The following is a 19822-nucleotide window of genomic DNA, read 5'->3' as shown; positions in this document are numbered from 1 at the left end:
GAAGGAGAATGGCATGCGGGCTGATCTGCAGGGAAAAGTATGACTTTTATAGACAGAAGAGGGAAGGGAAGGGAAGGGCTTCTAGGTGAAAAGCATTGCAGGAGCAAAGGCAAAGAGGCGGGAAACTGCTGGTTGAGGACAGTGGTTGCAACGGATATCTTTGAGGACACCTGGAAAAAGCCACTGTGCTCCTGTCTTACAGGGGCGGTAGGCCACCGCGAGACGCTCGAACAGGTGGGCGGAGCCACCACTCCCCGCGAGGAGGTCGGCCAGGTGGGCGGGGCCGCGGGGCGGGGCGGCCGCTGCGCTAGAGTCAGGGCTCCGCCCACTGTGGCCCGGATCTCGCGCAGGCGTACTCGCGCTCGCCCCGGTGCCAGCTTGTGCGGCGGCTACAACCGCCTCGCTGTTCTCCTGGGTTTCCGATGAGGGACAGGCGGCGGGGGCGGCCCGGCCCTGCCGAAACCTGTCGCCGTCGCCCTGGAGCGGATGCTCTGGGGCAGAAATGCCGCCACCCAGTCGTTCTCTACTATGGCTTGGCCTGGTCCTGGGTGCTGTCTGTGCCTCCCGCGGACCCACGGCGCCAGGCAACGCCACAGGTGCGTCCTTCGTCCCCATTGCGCGGCTCCGTCTCTCGTCCCCTGGCTACGTTCCTCCTTAACTCCCTTGCTCCTTCTCTCCTACCATTCCGGTCCATCCTGCCTCCCCTCCCTCGTACGGACCATCGCTTCTCCCCTCCCTTCTGCCCTCCCTCCCTTCTGCCCTCCCTCCCTGTTCTTTCTCTCCTTCCTTCCCTCCCTCTCTCATCCAGGCTTGAGGCCACAGCCAGAGCCTAACCTTGCCACCCAGGACTGGGGCTTCCACTGTGCGTCCGCTTCCACTCTCCCTGGCTTGGCTGGCTGGGCTGTCAAGGCTTTGGTGCCAGCTTTAGGCCTCTTGGTACCGTAGCATCTGCCACTGGTGGGGGTTAGGTGTCAGTCCAGGTGATCTCACTGCAGCCCCTCCCCCATGCAGATCCTCTGAATGTCCTTCTCATCATCGTGGATGATCTACGCCCCTCGCTGGGCTGTTACGGGAACAAGCTCATAAGGTCCCCAAACATCGACCAACTGGCCTCCCGCAGCCTTCTCTTCCAGAATGCCTTTGCCCAGGTATGTCTGGGCACCTCTGGGTGTGCCCCCCTCCCACTGTGCACTGAGGGTTGTGGGATGGCATCTCTTTATTAAAGGGGAAGGAACATGGTCTGGAAAATGGTGGTTGAGAAAACCTGGTTGTCCACTGGCAAGACATCTGGTTGCCTTCAAGGGGTACTTCTCCTGGGGTGGAGGGTGTGCCCTGGTCCTGTCGTGCTCAGGCCAGCCCTGCTCAGCTTTCTTCCCCACATTGGAGATTGCCTGGTGCTGAGAAGGAGGGGGTGCTGCCATGGTGGTCCTCCCCCCTGTGCCCCCCAAGACCCTGCCTGTTCCAGGCCCCTGAGAGACGCCATCAGGCAGAAGGACACAGTCATCTGCTGGATGGAGGGGCTAAGGCCTTCCGCTCCTCTCGGGAAAGACTTCTTTCTGGCATAAGGCCCAAATCCAGCTTGTTGGCTTTGAGATCTGGATGACTCAGCCAACAAGCTGTTAGCTGAGGACCCGGGAGGTTGCCTAGTTACCTTTTAGCTGCCAGACGTTGTTTTCCTCTGAGGACGTGTCCTTCTGCTTCTGCTCCCTACCAGCAAGCTGTGTGCGCCCCGAGCCGCGTGTCCTTCCTCACTGGGAGAAGACCAGACACTACCCGCCTGTATGACTTCAACTCCTACTGGAGGGTGCATGCTGGAAACTTCTCCACCATCCCCCAGTACTTCAAGGAGAACGGCTACGTGACCATGTCGGTTGGAAAAGTCTTTCACCCTGGTACTGCTTGCCCTGCAGAGTCTGGGCTCTCTCTTCTTTCGTGCCTGGGGACTGGAAACCCCTCCTGGGATTGGAGCTCTCTCTGTAGAGGCCTTTTTGGGCTCGGTGGACACCTTGTTAGTCACTGACGTCTTTGTCCAAACTAGCACTTCTCACCTTGACTTTGTGTTCTCACCCAAAGTGAGAAATGGTAGAAGAGCTTTTTCTTCCTTTCGGATACTGGTGATAGGGGGAAGGAAGCGGGGGCCAGCTGCCCGTGAGTCCAGCTCTGCACCTGACCCCCTGTACCCCAGGCTCCCTAGCAGTAAAGTAAGATAAGGGCAGCTCTGTTGACTTGCCCAGTGAAGAGGCTGCAGTTTTGTGGGGGTTGTCTGCCTACTGTCTGTGAGTTAGGTCAGAAAGAGGAGAGTGAGCTGGTACCAGGGTCTCTGACCTTCAACACTACCGGGTAACTGGCTCTCTTTAATGCCAAAATGAGAAGGATGAAGCACATACTTTAATTTTCTTTCTTTTTTTTTTTTTTTTACCTTGAAGTAATTCATGGTTATTTTGCAAAAAGTTGGGTGGAAAAGAAGGAAAGTATAAACTACTGCTGCTGCTACTGCTAAGTCACTTCAGTCGTGTCTGACTCTGTGCGAGCCCATAGATGGCAGCCCACCAGGCTCCCCTGTCTCTGGGATTCTCCAGGCAAGAGTACTGGAGTGGGGTGCCATTGCCTTCTCTGAGTATAAACTAAAGAGTATAAATTACCTGTACTTGTGGCACATGGAGAAGAGCTGTATTTTGATGACTGCATTATTTTTCTGATTTGAGATTTGCCTGTATGTACAGTTATATACTGTGAGTGTTTTAAGCACAAGCATTTCCCCACGTAGTGACTCTTGACGCCATCGTTTTTAATGGCAGCACGGTGGTAACAGAGACATGTACAGTAGTTTAGTCCTTGTTTTCAGGCTCTCTCACTTCCGCCTTCCATGGGATGGGCATCTCTGGAGGCAGAGTGAACTGCTGATGAGCAGTAGCACTGGGGTGCGGGCCCCTGGCTTCCAGTCCCAGCTCTGCCACTGCTTTGTTGTTGTTCCCTCATCCAGTTGGGTCCAGATCTTTGTGACCCCATGGATTGCAGCACGCGGGGCTCACCAGCGTGAGCCAACGTGCATCACCAACTCCCGGAGCTTGCTCAAGCTCATGTCCATTGAATCGGTGCTGCCATCCAACCATCTCATCCTCTGTCGTCCCCTTCTCCTCCTGCCCCCAGTCCTGCCACTGCTTAGCTGTGCAGCTGACCTTGGGCAAATCTTCATCATCTTTGATCCTCCCATTCTTCCTCTGGGAAGCTGGAGTGGCAGCTGCCTTGATTCCCTTCCCAGGGAAGCATGGGGGTGCATTGTGAGCCCAAGCTCTGTCTCCAACGGAGCACTTATCAGGAGGGGCTGCAAACTTGGGCCCAGTTTTGAAGGCGGATCTGCCAGGAGTCATGTTGCGTGGCCAAAAGGCTGGCAGCACTAGAACTGTCTGCTCCCATCTTGACACCTTCGCCTGAGCACCACTGGAGGGAGAGCCAGGGAAAGGAGACACAGTGGAGGGGAGATGGTGCTTCAGGAAGGGGGCCTCCTTCCTCCCAAGAATGAGCTCATGGAATTGTCTTAGTGGGGACGACAAATGCAGCACTGCAGCCCTTGTGGAGATACATTTTTCAAGAGGGTCTTTGTTCTCAAGAACCGGTTCTGTCAGGGAGGGGCCTGCCCGAGGCTGACTTGGCCTCCTTGACTGAGTGCCTGGCCACTGCCCTGATCCTCTGGCAGGCTGGGGGTGGGGTTTTCTCATGGGTGTGACTTCCCCAGGGAGGAAACTAAGGCTGGGTAGGTCAGGTCACTTGCCCAAGGTTGCATGGGCACGGAGGCCAGTGTTGGGGTTTGGAGCAGGTCTGAGCCACGTCTTGGTGCCTGGGGTGTTGAGAAGCCCTCTGCCTGCTGCCCCTTTGCCTCAGGCCCACCTTGCCCAGCTCGTCATGGCAGTCCCCTTGTGTGCCTGTGCTGCCCTGTCACCTCCTCCCCGCTGAGCCACACAGGCTTTCCCTCCCTCCCTCCCTCCGTCCAGGGCCCTCACTACGCCCCCTGCCTGGACCCATGTCCCCTCTGTGCCCAGGGCTCCCCGCTTCCACAGTGCTTCTCCTCCCCAGATGCCTGCTGTCCTTCCTGGGTGTTGCACGTTGTTATTTTGTTTTCCCAAATAGACTGTGGACTACTGAGCTTGGGTGGGTTTCTGCGTCATGAATGAGCACTGGACCTGACGTCCTAAGGCAGGGGTTCAAGTCCCATTCCCCTCGCTTCCTGTCTGGTTGGCATCCAACAAGGCACCCCTTTCGTGGAACCTCCCCTGGCCTAGCCATCCCTGGTTGTGCCCATGCCTCTGCTGCCTTCCTCGTCGGGTGGGGAGAGGTGCCAGCAAGGGGTCATCGGGGCCAGGTCCAGTGCTCAGTGCTCAGGAAGAAGCCTAGAGGGACAGCTCTTGTGGAGACTTCTTGTCATCTGGCCTAGCTCCTGATCTTATAGATAAGGAGACTGAGGCCAGAAGAAGGGTTTGGCCCTTGCCCAGTTGTGTGCAAAGTGTACATTTTGGGTGGGGAGGGCATTGAGGGACTCGCTATGCTATATTTAATGACTTTTCCTTTTCCCCCCAAGGCATATCTTCCAATCATAGTGATGATTCTCCATATAGCTGGTCTGTTCCACCTTATCATCCCTCCTCTGAAAAGTATGAAAACACCAAGGTGAGGCTCTGAAAGGGGTACTGTTCTGAAGAGGAACCTCTTGTTCTCTGTCTAACAAATTAAAGTCAACTATTGCATGTATTCTATGTTCTTTCTAGCTGGTTCTATGGTGAGCTTTGTGGCTTTGGTTTGTGATCATGAATTGACAGAGACAAGTGTTAGGATCTTTAGCATTAGGTCCAGTGGAGAGGTGGCTGAGTTTTTAGAAGCTGGCTGGGATGTGTCGCTCTAGAAGCTTCTGCTCTAATGTGTATGACTTATTTAATGGCTCTTTTGTGTTCCTGGATAAAGCTCTGTGCAGAGGGTTAGAGGAGATGCTGAGACATGGAAGGGAGAAGACAGACCTGTGCTCTGAGCGCCTCAGCCCAGATGGGGAGAAAGGCTTTCCAACTGTCTGTCTCTCTGTCTTGGGCCTAATGGATGTGTTCTGGTGCTGAGACCTTTGATAGGGGCTTTAAAGTTTTAGAGCATTATGAAAAAAAGGACTCTATAAGGTAACTTAATGATGGTTCAGAGGAACACCCCCCAATGTATAAATGCAACTAAAATTCACATTTAAGAAATTCAGAACACCAGCTAGAGCACTGAGAAATTACATGTTTCTCGGAGGTTTCTAGAGCCACCATGTGGGGGAAGGGTGTGGATTGGGGGAGGTTGGTGGGGTGCAGAAGAATTTTCTAAATTTGTGGCAATTTTCATTTCAGAATACAGTGAAAGCCAGAGGGCTCTGACCTTTGGCCGGTGGCTTGAGTGTTAACAGAATGAGGTTGGAAGACTGCATCTCAAGCCTTCTGTTCCCTGAGATCATCTCCCTACTTTTAGTGGCCTCACAAATGCCAGGTCCCTGAAGCCATCCCTCATGTCATTCTCAAAGCGATGAGTCTGACTGCACTGCATCCCCAGGGGTGCTGGGGACCATGTGAGCAAGGCGGCTGAGTGGGTGCTGAGAGGCAGGTGCTGGCTTCCTGGCAGGGCGGCGTGGGCAAGGCAGGTCTCTGAAAGGATGCTCCCCAGCGAGATATGGCAGCAGCTGCCACTGCCTCTGCATGTTTGTGAGGCAGAAACCATGGTCCAAACTGAAATTGGCCTTGTGGCCGACGTGTCCACTTTAGGAAATGAAGCATTAGGTTCAGTTCCATCCTGTGCATGATGTACATGAGGACCTTGAAATTCTACTGACTATCACTTTATCCAGTTAACTGCAGCCCTGTCACTTAGAAGCTTTAGTCTGGCTTTGAAATTGAAAACATTTTTTTTTTTCATTTCCCTAATGACATTAAGTATCTCTACATGTAATTATTGGCCATCTGTCTATCTTCTTTGGGGAAATATGTATTCAAGTCCTTTGTCTATTTCTTTTTTTGTTGAGTTGGAGACAGCTATTTTTTTTTTAATCATTAGTTTACTTGGGTTTCCTTTAATTAATTATGACATAGAGGCAGAAGATACACAACAGGAAGCTAAGTGCTGATGGACTTCTGGCCTCTGTCTGGAAAACAAGAAACACTTCTGTGTTTCGGTACTGCTTCCTGTGTGCCTGTCTAGTCTGGATGACTAATACTTAATGTTCTGGAGGTGAAAAAGCTGAATTGGTTGTGTGAAACTCTCACGGCTTCTGTTTCTTGCATTTAAAAAGCTGATTTTATATGTTTTGTTTTGAAAGACCTGTAGGGGACCGGATGGAGAACTCCATGCCAACCTGCTGTGCCCCGTGGATGTGGTGGATGTGCCTGAGGGCACCCTGCCTGATAAGCAGAGCACTGAGCAAGCTATACAGTTGTTGGGAAAGATGAAAACATCGGCCAGTCCTTTCTTCCTGGCTGTGGGGTACCATAAGCCACACATCCCCTTCAGATACCCCAAGGTGAAGAGCTGGCTGAGGGCTGATCCAGCACAGCTGTGATAGCTGGGTCATCATAAAAGTGGCCACATCTGGCTGACCCCAGTCACCAGGGCTGCCAGATGACACTGGTGTACTCAGTGGTGGGATGCTGGGTTTCAGAGGTCAAGGGTAAGAAGTAAACTTAGGATAGTAATCTAGTTGGAAACGCTGGGTTTTCTGCTTCCTCCACTGGAGGGTTTTTTCCTTGGATACAGTGAGTCGTGTAGTGGTGGATGGTGAAATCATCATGGAGAAGGGCGGTAGAGCTGGCCACCCTAGCTCACGGTAAATGATGGTCCTTGAGACACCCCTCCAGGGGCTATGCAGCCCTAGTCAACTTAACTGCCTTTCCCCCGAGCTTTGAAACACAGGCCCCTGTATGGCTTGTTCGAGCCTCAAATCCTGTGCTTACATGCATATTATTTAGAGTATGTAGTCACTTCTTTTGCAGACTATTTTTCAGTTTTCCCTATCATGTTTTCCCCGGGCCTAAGCAGCCCATCCTTTTGGTTTCACAAAGCATGCCCATCGTTAGCGATGGGAGTGGAGACCAGAGGCCGCTCTCTGATGCTGTGGTTGTCTGCCTTTGACTGGCCCAGGGCATCAGGCCTTCCTCGCAGGACCTGTCAGCCCCCTTGCCAGAGGGGGACTCACTTCTGTGTCCCATGCAGAAGGAGTTAGCCTACCCCTGGGCCTGCTCATGAGGTTGGACCTTGGCCCAGCTTTGGGGAACCTGGCTCCTGGGAGTGAGTGTTCTCCCCTCTCCCAGAACTGCCGAGTTGCTCCCTAGGCCTGGACTGTCCACAGAAACCCCTGCTTTCCTGCCTCAAGTCTGGGATTTTGATCTGTGCAGGCAGAGGGTACCTGGGTGACCAGCCTCGTCAAGGCCTTGGGCCCTGAGGCTTTCATGAGCCTCCGCTTCCCAGCTGGCAGTGTGGCATAAATGTCAAACAACTTATTGCTGGGGGAATGACTCACATCCTGTGTGACTGCACTGGGGCTGTTCCTGGTGTCCCCCAGACTGTCCCCTTTGCTGTGTCTCGTATGCTTTCACTGTTATAATCGTAGCCTGTGAGCTCTCCAGTGACTCTCTGAACACGAGAGTGGTTCGAGGAGCTGGCAACACCTCTCCGCATGTTTTCTAGTTGGAGGGGAGGTGGTGACAGAAATAGGAAGGCCTCAGTCCCTGTGAGGGAAGAGAGCTGTCACTGATTGGTTTGCAGGAAACCAGTTGAGTGATTGCATTAGCACTGGCGTCTCAGGACAGTGACTTTCAGAGGGGGAGACACCTGTGTCAGTGCATCACAGATTGAGAGAAGAGGTCCAGCACGTGTCTTTGCCAGAAGAGTGACATCCTGGTGGCTTTGTGTGCTTTTCCCCCAAGGAATTTCAGAAGCTGTATCCCTTGGAGAATGTCAGCCTGGCTCCTGACCCCCAGGTCCCCGCTGGCCTTCCTCTGGTGGCTTACAACCCCTGGATGGACCTCAGGCAGCGGGAAGACGTCCAAGCCTTAAATCTCAGTGTGCCCTATGGCCCAATTCCTGCTGACTTTCAGGTACCAAGTTTCTATGTGTGAGGAATCCTGTGGAGCACAGGGGTTGGGGGTGGATGTGCTGGGTGGATCGAGAAATCTCCCCTTCAGCATCCCCATTCCAAAGAAGGGGATTTTCAGGAGACTTGGGAACTCACTGGCTGGGGCCCCAGAGTGGAGGTGAGGCCTGGGTGACCCTCACTGATGGGAGATGATGTTGAATCCAGGTGACAGTCTGTCAGGTGGAGGGTGGTTGGCGACTCCTGTGCCAGCTGAAACTCTGGGTTTGCTGGTCCTGGTGAGTCCCCTCTGTGGGAAAGCTGACACTTGCACCTGTTGGTGTCAGGAGTGGCTTAGTGAGTGGGGCCTTGGTGCAGAGCGTGCGGGACACATACATGGCCAGTGCTGTCCAGCTGCTGTGTCTGGGGTCCATTTGTCATGATGTGGGGGTAGAGCAATTCCAGAGTTGGAATCCTTATGCTGACTTGCCAGCCCCCCTTCCCTGAAGTGCAAAGCAGATGTTGAGGACACTCTTTCTGGAATATTCCATATGTGGCCCTGCCCTTCTGTTACCACATGAACACTCCAACCGGGCCCTCTACATGGGAAGGCAAACAACAGTGTTTTCACACTGTCTTCCTGTTGGAATCGCCAGGTGTGCTTTGTGGGAAATGCAGGTTCTCGGACTCTACTCCCAGCTTCGAGCTTTCTGAGTCAAAGTGGGGCCAGGACACCATGCAGCCCACAAGTCTTCATGGGGATACTGATGCAGGCGGCCCAGGGAGACACTGAAAACACGATCTCCTTCCTTCCCGTGAAAAAGGCAGGGGCAGAGTCAGGACAGCAGGCAGCTTCTGCTCCAGGAGCCACTCGGGCTGAGAGTCTGGGGAGGGTGCACTGTAGGCAGCTTGTTGGAGAGAACGTGGCTATGATCTCCTGCCAGGTGACAAACAGCCCAGAGGAGAGGCCTGCTCATGGCCGCCCTTAGGGTTGAGTTGTATCCCTCAGGAAGATCCATGACAGTCCTGACCCCCAGGGCTTCACATTGTGACCTTGTTTGGAAAATGTGACATGAGTGAGCTCATGCTGCCATAAGCCGGGCCCACATCCACTGTGACTGGGGTTCTCATGAGAAGAGAGAGACAGCAGAAGGACTCCACGGGTGGCTGGGGCAGAGGCTGGAGCCCTAGAGATTGCAGCCACCACCCTAAACTAGAACATCCTTCTCCTAGAGCCTTCAGAGAGAGTCCAGCCCTTCCTACACGTTCAGTTTAGACTTCTGGCCTTCACAACTGGGAGACAATCCGTTTCTGTTGTTTTAAGCCACCAAGTATGTCATACTTTGTTAGAGCAGCCCAGGATATGAATACAGCTTTATGGCATCTTTGGCGTGACTCTCAGAGTTTGGGACGGTAAAGCGTCTGCCTATAATGTGGGAGACCTGGGTTCAATCCCTGGGTTGGGAAGATCTCCTGGAGAAGGAAATGGCAACCCACTCCAGTATTCATGCCTGGAAAATCCCATGGACTGAGGAGCCTGATGGGCTATAGTCCATGGGGTCACAAAGAGTCAGACACGACTGAGTGACCTCACTTCACTTCTCTTCGGAGTTTGGGAGGCTGAGGGGTCAGTTTCTGTGTACATGGTCATCTCCTGAGACTCATAAGGATATGTGAAGGAGACAGAAAAGAATAGTAAGAGGCACATCCATCCAGTGTGATCTGTGCCCCAAATTGAAAACTGATTTGCCGATTTGCCTCAAAAGTGGGAATTTGGCTGTGGCTATGGAAGGCACTAGTGGTGAAGAACCTGCCTGCCAGTACAGGAGACGTAAGAGATGCAGTTTCAATCCCTGGAGAAGGGAAATGGCAACCCACTCCAGTATTCCTGCCTGGAGAATCCATGGACAGAGGAGCCTGGAGGGTTATATTCCATGGGGTCACAAAGAGTCAGACACGACTGAGCAACTTAGCACACACACACGTGGAGGCGAGGGTATGGGGAGGGAATGAGTGTTCTGTTCTTGTTGAAAATGTCACCAAGGGCGCCAAAGGGCTGGGGCTCAGGAGGGGCGCTCAAACAAGCACTGTATCTGGGTATGCCATGCACTTTAAATCGTAGTCACTTGCATTACTATTTTTATCTGCAGCGGAAAATCCGCCAGAGCTACTTTGCCTGTGTATCCTATTTGGATACACAGGTCGGCCATCTCTTGAGTACTCTGGACGACCTTCAGCTGGCCAGCAACACGATCGTGGCACTTACCTCAGATCATGGTAAGTGTTTTGAATGGCCTTGGTGAGTCACTCAAAGCATCTGAACTTGTCTGTGAAAACTTCCCTAACTTGCGTGAAATAGGTGTATATTCTCTTCTGTGAATCAGGAGTGCCCTGAGTCTGCAGTCTTGGCTGCTTTTGTGTCCACCTTGTTAGACCCAAGACTTCTCTCCATGGAGGCCAGGCCTCTTTTGAGTCAAAGAAATATCTTGGCTAGTGGAGGTGGGTGGGCGGGATGGACTTCATACTAACTTTTCTTTCTTGGTGAACTCAGCAGGAGCCCCCATATCTCACCAAGAGAGTTGGAGGACTCTTGGTTTGTCTGAGGAGGGTGCAGAACAATGCTGGCAGAGCCCAACATGGCCTTCAGACCTGACCCCTGCTGTCCTCTCTGCTGGGATCCCAGGGCTCACTACTCTGGGTCTCTAAGGAAGTTTCCCACATGTTCCAATAATGAAAATATCTTTTTAAAAGAATTCTTTTCTGGGGTGTGTTTGGGGCCAGTGAGCCCCTTTCCCCATGTCCCTGTGCCTCAGTTATCTACTCACAGCAGTCTTGTTGGTCTCATCCTCACGCACACCCCCATCCCCAAATTGTTTTGAAGCCAGGCTCAGGTAGTTCAGTTTTCTAAACAGTACCTCTAATAAATTTGGCTCTTTTGAAGTTTGACTGTACTACCATTGTCCTACTTAGAAACAGGAAAATAATTCTCTAATATTGTCAGATATGAAGTGGGACAACTTCAGATCATAGCATGTGTTCATTGTGATGAGAAAGAAGCACACAGAGCACACTGCCCTTTATCCTACTTGCCCAGAGCTAACTGGTGCTGACAGATAGGCATCCATCCTTCAGTCATGCATATACAGGGGACTCGATGTCATGAGTGTGTGTGCATAATGTATAGCCGTAAAACATGGCAAGATCAATAGTGCTTGTGTCCTGTTTAGTTCCCTGGTTTGTTTTTTCCACTTAATGTCATAGACAGTTCTCTGTGTCATTTCTCACAAGCCTACCTTACGCCTTATAAAGACCCATATTATTTTGTTAAGTATGGAGGTGTCATAAGTTTTCACTGTTTCCGTAATGATCTGCCATCAGATTATTCCCACTTCTTAGTGCCCAGTTTCCTCCTCCAGTGCTACCCTGGCCCCTGCAGCCCTGTGAAGGCCAGGCAGCTGGAAGCTAGCTTCTGCTCTGAGGCAGTTGCACTTGATGACAAATGGCCCTTCCTAAAGGGCCCTCCTGGGACTGCCTACATCCGAACCACAGAAGCCTTCTTGAACCTGTACGTGGCAACTTGACGTGATTTTGTTTATTTTTTAATATGAAATACTTAATGCACAGTCTCTCTCTTTTATATTTTTTATATCAAAAAGACACTCAAAGTGATTGGAAATTGCCTACTTGGGGTATTCAAGCTGTCTTTTACAAGAGGTATTTTAAAGGAGACTTAGGAATTGTTTTTAAATCAAGGTAAAGCATGTGCAACCAGAAGTTATTTTCTTTGGTCTGTCGTATTTCGTAAAAATTGAAAAAGATACACATGTCTTTTTAAATGTGAGAAACTGTGCCCCAGTCTCACAGATCTTGTTTTTGTGGTACACACTCACAAGTGCAGACCTGAGCTTGTGTGATTTGAGTCACAATGACCCTACCTCCTACCTTTCTGTGTGGTAATTCTAGCAGAATTTCTTCTAGATGCTGTTTTTGCTTCCTCTGGCTTTTACAACAGGGAATGAAATGGTGTCTAACTGAAGTGAGCAAGCCGTGAGGTGCTGATTCATGTTCTGTCATGCTCTGATTTTTATGACCAGGATGGGCTCTGGGTGAACATGGAGAATGGGCGAAATACAGTAATTTCGACGTCACTACGCGAGTACCTCTGATGTTCTATGTTCCTGGAAGGACGGCCCCACTTCCGGTGGAAGGCGAGAAGTTTTTCCCTTACCTCGACCCTTTTGATTCCATCTCAGAAGTGCCAGAGCCAGGTATGGAAATGCAGAAGTGATGCTACTTGACAGCAGGGATGCCTTTAGTTGGTACAGAAACCCCCTCACCACCCAGCACAGGCCTTTCTACCTAGGGCAGGGGAGCGGCAGGGCTAGAGTTGATGAGGGTGGCCCCTGTCCATGAGGGGCTTGGAAGGGGGAGGGGCAGAGCAGGGGCCATCCCAAGATGGGGAGAGCCATCATGGAGGTGAAAGGTGTGTGCTCTGAGCTCAAGGCAGGAGGCAGGGGCTTCCCCATTACAGGTGAGCAGAAGTTCATTACCTGCGTCTTTCTGGCTAGGACTCAGTCCTCTGCAAGGGGACGATAGCCACCTCAGCTCCTCCATCTGGTGTGGCGCCAGGTCTGTCCCATCAGTGGCTCTTGTTTAAATTTTTCTTGGTTCTAACCCATCATTCTGGCCTTTCTGGATCTTTCCAAGTTTGCTCTCAACTGCCCAGTTTTTTTCCGAACCTTTGATTTCTGTGTGCTGCATGCACTGTCTTCTTTCATGTCATTGATAAAAATGTTAAACAGTTTGAAGACATGACCGTAGCCCTTTATTTGCTGGGAGAAATCTTCTGACAGGTTGAAAATCCTTTTTGAAACTTCAGAGGGGAGGTGTTGAGCAGCTTATAAATTGATGTTGCTGCACTGTCATCCCATTTCTTTTCAAATTTTCTCTCAAGCCTGTATATCTTCTTTGATCTTTGGATTTGGATTTCCAACAGCCAGTCTAACGTGCCCAAAGCTGAATATTTGACCTTTGACTTTAAGCCTTTGACACTCTTCCCCTTCTCAGGAAATGGCAGTGGTTGCCCAGGCCAGAAAACCATGCTGATAGTGGCCCATCTTTTCTCTCATGGTCTGTGCGCGATGAGCAGTCTTTCAGCCCTCCTGCCACTCTTCATTCAGAATCTGTCTACACCATTTCTCCCACTTACCGCCACTATCATGCACCACACTGCCACTTTCTCTTGGTAAAACCTCCTGGCTTGTGCCCTTGATCCCTAGAGTTTTTCTTCAGTGAGCCTGATGTTAACAGCTTCAGTGAGCCTGTTAAATCCCAAGCAGGTGGTTTCAGAACCCTGCTCTGGGGCCTCCTACACGCCTGTCTCAACTCTGAGTGAAAAGTTATTACAGTCGCCGGCTGCCATCTGGGCCCCTCATATCTCCCTGAACTCAGGTTTTTCAAGTATCCAGGGCAGCTATATTGTACAATGTTCTGCAGTCTGGGTTTGTCTGACTGCTTCCTGAGAGCTAGATTCAGGGTAAACCTTTTGGATACATGCTGCACCCTGTGAGGTTGTGGGTTCCACCTGTATACCATTGGGGACACTTCATGGTGGCCTCTGCCATTATTAGTGATGTCAGGCTGGACTGTCTGGTTAAGGTGGTTGTGTTACACAGGCCTTACCATTGTAAAGGTATCTTTTAAAAAATATTCTTTACCTTTATTTTTATTTTGCTTACAAACCCAATGTGTTGGAAATAAAATTGAGCCATATAAAGCAAACTCTTAAAGGTCCAGAAAGGCTAGAGTTATGGCCCAGAGTCACAGTAAATTTTAACAGGAATCACAATAAAGTGCAGGATTTAGCCTTTAAAGATAAATCAACAACAATGAGATATCATTTCATACCTGTTAGAATGGCTTTTATCAAAGCAGACAGAAAACGGCAGCGCTGCCAAGGGTGTGGAGAAATAGGAGCCCTCAGGCCTTGCCAGTGGCAATGTGAAATGATTCAGTCCCTGTGTAAAAGTTTGGTGGGTCCTCAAAAAGTTAAACATAGAACGATTGCGTGACTTGGCAGTTCCACTCTTAGGTATATATCCCACAGAACTGAAGCCAGGTACTCCAAGAAAACCATGTAGAAGAATGTTCATAGCATTATTAGTAGCCCAAAGGTGGGAGCAACCCAAGTGTCCATTGACAGATGAACAGATAAGCAAAATATGGCACATCCATACAGTGGGCTATCGTCCAGCCTTAAAAGGGAAGGAAACTGACGTGTGCTATGACCCGGGTAGACTCCGAAAACATGATGCTAAGTGAAAGAAGCCAGGCACAAAAAGACAAACGCTATGTGATTCCATGTCTGTGAGGTGCCTAGAGCAGTAGACACACAGAGACAGATAGTAGAAGGGTGGTGCCAGGAGCTGGAGGTGTCATTTCACAGGGACAGTTTCAGCTGTGCAAGGTGACGATAGTTCTGTGCTGGGTGGTGAGCATGGCTGTACAACAGTGGGAACGTCCTGAGTGCCCCTGACCTGGGCACAAAAACCTGGTCACAGCGGTAAATTTCATGTTGTTTGTATTTTACAACAATAAGAGGGAGATGGATGAGATGCAGATACCCAGAAAGGAGGGATCGGCCGGGTGATGCTGTGAGGCTGGGAACAGACTGTCCTCAACAGACTTTCCCCAGCAGTCTGGGCCTTGCCTGAATCACCAACACACTGGTGGGTCCTACATTTAAATCGTTTCTAAAAGTGCCAGCAAGCTGAGGGTACCTTCATTCTGCCCTGCTGTTGGGTGAGGACCTGAATTGGTTTTGTTCCTAAAGCTCTTGGGCTAAAAATAAATGCTGTAAAAGAACACAAGTCAGCATGTGGGGCTGTAACCTGCTCCACGGGATGGCTTCCTCTTTCAGGCTGGCAAACTGGGGACCTGGTGGAGCTGCTCTCTCTCTTCCCCACACTTGCTGGACTTGCGGGGCTCCGTGTCCCTCCACGCTGCCCCATCCCCTCGTTTCACATGGAGCTGTGCCGAGAAGGTCGGAACCTCCTGAAGCTCTTTGAAGGCCGTGGTGAAGAAGAGGAGCCCCACGTCCGTGGTAATCCCCGGGAGTTGATCGCCTATAGCCAGTATCCTCGGCCTGCAGACTCTCCTCAGTGGAATTCTGACAAGCCGAGCTTAGAAGATATAAAGGTCATGGGCTATTCCATACGCACGGTAGACTACAGGTATACTGTGTGGGTGGGCTTCAATCCCCAGGAGTTTCTGGCTAATTTTTCAGACATCCATGCAGGGGAACTATATTTTGTAGCTTCTGACCCTTTGCAGGATCACAATGTGTATAATGATTCCCGGGGTGGAACCCTTCCCCAATCATTCATGCCTTGAGTTCGCCAACCACAGAGATCATATATAATGCCAGTGAGAGAAGGAATTAGAGCTGGTTTTTCATGATTACCCATACTATCAGATTCAACCCCAGGGGCAGGGAGTTAAAACTGCATCAGTAATTTGGCCTAAGAATATGTAACAGCCACAACTTTTGATTTTGTCATAATTGGGCTGAACCTTTTCTTTCTTTTTTATTTTTTTTTGGTAACAGTCATAGCTTATTTATTGAATGAATAAGCACAGAGTGAGCAAGTTGAAATTGTCATAGCTTCAGCTATCAAGAGCATAGTAACTGAACATAGCACTGTACTCAAGAAATATAATACTTCAATTATTTGTGAAATGTAGTACATTTCAAAGTGTAACCACATGTCAAATTAGGTTTGACGCTATAATTCCTGGTTCTTTTGTTTATAATTTATTAATATATCTAATTTAGCCTGATATACTCAAAATATTATATCAACATGTACCCTAGGTTTTTTTTTTTAATGTAAACTTAATAATGCTAGATGCCAATACCTGAAAGTCTAGCTCTAACTTTTCCAAGATTGCAAATCTTCAAATCCAAAAATAAAATATGCATGAGGTGATTACCATGGAATTTCTATATCAAATAATAAATAATGCTAAGTAAACTAGAGGCATGCCATGTATGAGAAATTTAGTTAAAAATTTTGAGAGACTTTCTGGCACAGACAATACTTTGTTAGCAAGTAATATGACCCTTGATCACCACGGCCATCTTTAAAAGGCATCTTTATTCACAGTGGAAAATAGTTGAAGGCATAACTGTATCCCTGAATTGAGACATTCAAAACCATTAGCATTCTTCTTCTCTGGAGATTGTTGGTTGCAGACATGTATTTATCCAGGAGGCAGGAAGGAAATAGTCCACTGTTAGTTGCTATTACAAATAGCATTAATTTTAGTAAATTCTAAATTATTTTGAGAACTGTGAAAGCTATTCATTAATATCATATTAGGTGATTTCTAATTCCCCAGATGGTAGTTCTGTATTCACTAAATAAAGTAACCAGGAAAGGCAGGTAGTAGTAATAAGCTTAGCCTATGTCATCTTAAAAATAATAGAATATTCACAAGTCATGTTCACTACATGTTGATCAGTCATCAGTAGTCATCAGAAGAGTGAAGCACTCTGTTAATAAACATTAATGTAGTCCTGTATCAAAGTAACTTCTTGTAATTCTTTACATGTGCTGCTTTGGTGTTTAAAAGGTAAATGTTTGTGAACCAAAATACAGCAAATTAATTTACTGCACTGTATTACATTGTAACCAAAAAGGCAAGATATTATAAGATTACTTCAAATCAGTAAAATTTCAAATACAGATTTTTGTTTTTACTAAGCCTACAGTGGAGGCGTATATGGTGACACAACAGTCTTCTAATTGATTCAGTGACTTCATGTTCTGCCAACAGTTTGTACTTGCGGAGTGAAGGGTCCTGTTCCTCTCTGCTGATCCCATCTCTCTTCTGGAAGCCTCCGCTTTTGTGGATGGTGTCCGTCAGCCTTTTCTTTTTCCTTCTCCATCCTCTCTATTGCTCACATCACTTCGATGCAGAATTTTACAATCCAGTCCAGTTTCCCGTGATGTCTTTTCAGGGTATTTAGCTTTATCTCCTTCTTTACAGTTATAAAGCTTTTATTTCGAAGCTTTTATTTTGAATTCCTGGTTGACTATCATCTGTACACTTCATCGTTTTTTCTCTTTATTTCTTGAAGCACATTTTAGTATCAGAAAATCTCCAAATTGTCCTCCTGCTGAAGTTGTAAGCTGAACTGTGCTGAAAAGAGCAGAGTGACTTGCATTCTGGCTGTCTCTCACCTGGGTGACAAAAGCCACTGCTGGGTCTGCTTGGGGGCATTTTGCATGTAGATCTGACTCTGCAGGAAGAGCTTCTGTCTTCTCTTTTCTTGGTGAGGGCGCAGACTCAGAATGCTGCTTCTCTCCTTAGGTCTTAGCTTTCCTTGGCCTCCCTTTACAAATGTCTCCTTTTAGAAACTCGGCTGCGTTTCACATACAGGGACATGCTCTTCTAAATCAGCTCACAGGTGACGGTTGCTTTTTGTGTTTTTGACACTCATGCCAGGGTGGAGCCACTTGTGCACGTCTCCAGCATTCATCGAGACAAGCAGCTGCTCTCTGGTTTTCACAAATCAAAGCTGACCACATTCCTTATCTTGACCACGCTTAGGGAAACCACATATTTGTTGCATCACGTAACTTTTCTCCAATCCTGCTGAACTGGACACATTATATGAATGGTTCTCTAGTCATTCTTAGTAGAAATCCCTATTTCACTTGAGCCAGGGAGTCTTTCATGCAGTTTGCTTGAAACCCAGACCAGTGATTTCAGAAATCTTGAGTGGCCCTAATTCAGAGGCTCAGATACATGATGGGGCAGCTTCTGCTTCAGGGTGTCTGGGCGGGGGTCTGAGAGCCTGCACTTGTGACCCTTCTCCTCCAAAGAGTGCCCTTTGAGAACTATTGCCATGTGTGTGCTGACCAGTAGCCACTAGGCCCCAGTGACTTTAAATTTCAATGAATGAAATTACAGCCAACATTTTAAAGGCAGAATTTCTGTTGCACTTGCCCTATTTCAAGTGCTCAAGAACTAGTGTGGGTAGGGCACTGGGCCACTGTATCAGACAGATGCTACAGCCTTTCCATGTGGCAGAAAGTGCAATGAACAGAGCTGCCCTAGGTTAACTCTGAACTGGTTGACTTGATCCGCCTAGCTGTTGACAGGTTCCTCCCATGGGCTGATTGTCTCCTGTTTGCCTGCAAAAGCTTGTCCAGCGAGGAGCCACGTGTGTTTGGTATAAATGCAGAGCAGGGAGTTCCCTCTGCCAACTGATCTCTTCCTCTCCACCGCCATCGCTATCACCCCAGCCCTTCCCTCCTCCTTCCCAAGTAGTTTACCTCCCCCCCTCTTTCCTTCCCTGCTCCCCTCAAAATCCATGTGTCTTCCTGAAATCCCTCTTTGATCCTGCCCTTTGAGAACACCGTTAGTGCCTACTTCTGGGTCTATACAGACCTCCGCTGAGCAGTCAGAGTCTTCCCTGACTCCACAAAGCCCCTTTCCTTGGCTGGCCAGTCTGTGAGCTGGTGCCTGACTCTCCTTTGCCGATCCCTCCCTCCCGGCCCGCCCCTAGGTTCTTCCCTCCCCCCTTCACCATCCATCCATACGTAATCATCTGCCTCAGCCTGCTTCTATGCCTCCACTTCCAAGAGGGTGAGGGCACTGAACTCTCTCGACTGCATTCTTGGATGAGATGAACGTCACTGAAGAATCTTGTGGGCACCTTACTTTAATAAAAGGTTGTTTGTTTTTTTTCTGATTGTAAAATTAATATGTTAATTTTAGAAAAAAATGGAGAACAGAAATGTAATAAAAGGTGAGAAAACACATCAGTATTTTACACCAAGATAGTCACTAAATATCTTGCCTTTTTGGGGTATAAATTTTTTACACTGTTGTAATCATACCATGTCCTTTATCGTGCAGTTTTACATTCCTATTTTCCTATGTGGTTATTACAGATACTTTATATTGGTGGTAGTATATTGTGTTGTGTAGTTTTATCCTAATTTCCTAAACTTTCTTTCAGTTATTGGCAATTTAGTCAATTTTCAGATTTTCAGTATTGTAAATAATGTTGTGATAAGCAACTTTGTGAATAAAATGTTTTTGTGTGTTTCACATTAATCCCTGAGGATGGGAGCTTAAGTGCCAAGTTGCCGAAAGCATCTCCATTTTAGTCCTTTCCTGCTCCCTTACGATAGTAAAACTGAAAATAAAGCAAACAGGCATAAAGATAATACGGACCATAAAAACAAACAAAAAAACTCACCCTCCCAATAATAGCTGAAAGTACAATCCTATTTGAGCTTTGAATTATTTGCTTATTAATGGCCTTGATCATTGTTCTCTGTGTACATTTGTTGGGCATTTGTATATCTCATGTGAGTTTGCCTTTAAATTTCGGGTTTTGCTTTCTTAAGTAATCAAACAAATTGCTCTTTTCCTATGTGATTTCTTCCTTGTCTTTTCCTATTAAACATGAGACCCATCCCAATCTAGAGATTTAATAAATATTCATATTCCTCTCCTTTTCTTGTGGTTGGTTTTTATACTTAATTTACCCTGTCTCTCCATCGCATGATCAGAAGAGTATATATGCTCATTTTGTAAAATTGGGAAGGCATGGGAAATGGTGAGGATGACCAGTAGCCACCTCCGACACCTGGACACCTACCACATTAAATCCTGTGTTCAGGTGTTTTGGTCTAAGGTAATGTTAGCCTGCTTTTTCACGTTGCC

General features: G+C 48.5%; 1 protein-coding gene across 2 annotated transcripts; it reads left to right on the top strand.

Moving 5' to 3' along the window:
• Positions 1 to 480: 480 nt before the first annotated feature.
• Positions 481 to 19584, top strand: IDS (iduronate 2-sulfatase). 2 transcript variants are annotated; one of them, XM_068962057.1, is made up of 9 exons: positions 481 to 596; positions 1012 to 1148; positions 1715 to 1892; positions 4577 to 4665; positions 6329 to 6529; positions 7932 to 8102; positions 10228 to 10354; positions 12172 to 12345; positions 14997 to 19584. In XM_068962057.1, exons 1-9 carry the CDS (start codon positions 503 to 505, stop codon positions 15467 to 15469), a joined length of 1644 nt encoding a protein of 547 aa, XP_068818158.1. In that variant the 5' UTR covers positions 481 to 502; the 3' UTR covers positions 15470 to 19584. The 2 variants fall into 2 exon arrangements, with proteins under 2 accessions (XP_068818158.1, XP_068818159.1); XM_068962058.1 differs by lacking the exon at positions 481 to 596 and having other exon boundaries at positions 1135 to 1148; positions 1759 to 1892.
• The last annotated feature ends 238 nt before the right edge of the window (positions 19585 to 19822 follow it).

This window comes from Capricornis sumatraensis, chromosome X (assembly GCF_032405125.1).
Source record: "Capricornis sumatraensis isolate serow.1 chromosome X, serow.2, whole genome shotgun sequence".
Classification (NCBI taxonomy): Eukaryota; Metazoa; Chordata; class Mammalia; order Artiodactyla; family Bovidae; genus Capricornis; species Capricornis sumatraensis.
Note: the sequence above shows the minus strand (reverse complement) of the source record. Positions and strands in the feature narration are given on the sequence as shown.

Bases quoted from the DNA above. Each gene is read 5' to 3' on its own strand.
- IDS (XM_068962057.1), top strand. From the start codon at position 503: ATGCCGCCACCCAGTCGTTCTCTACTATGGCTTGGCCTGGTCCTGGGT. The intron at 8,103-10,227 runs GTACCAAGTTTC...TTTTATCTGCAG, and splicing joins CAATTCCTGCTGACTTTCAG to CGGAAAATCCGCCAGAGCTA. The intron at 12,346-14,996 runs GTATGGAAATGC...TTCCTCTTTCAG, and splicing joins CTCAGAAGTGCCAGAGCCAG to GCTGGCAAACTGGGGACCTG.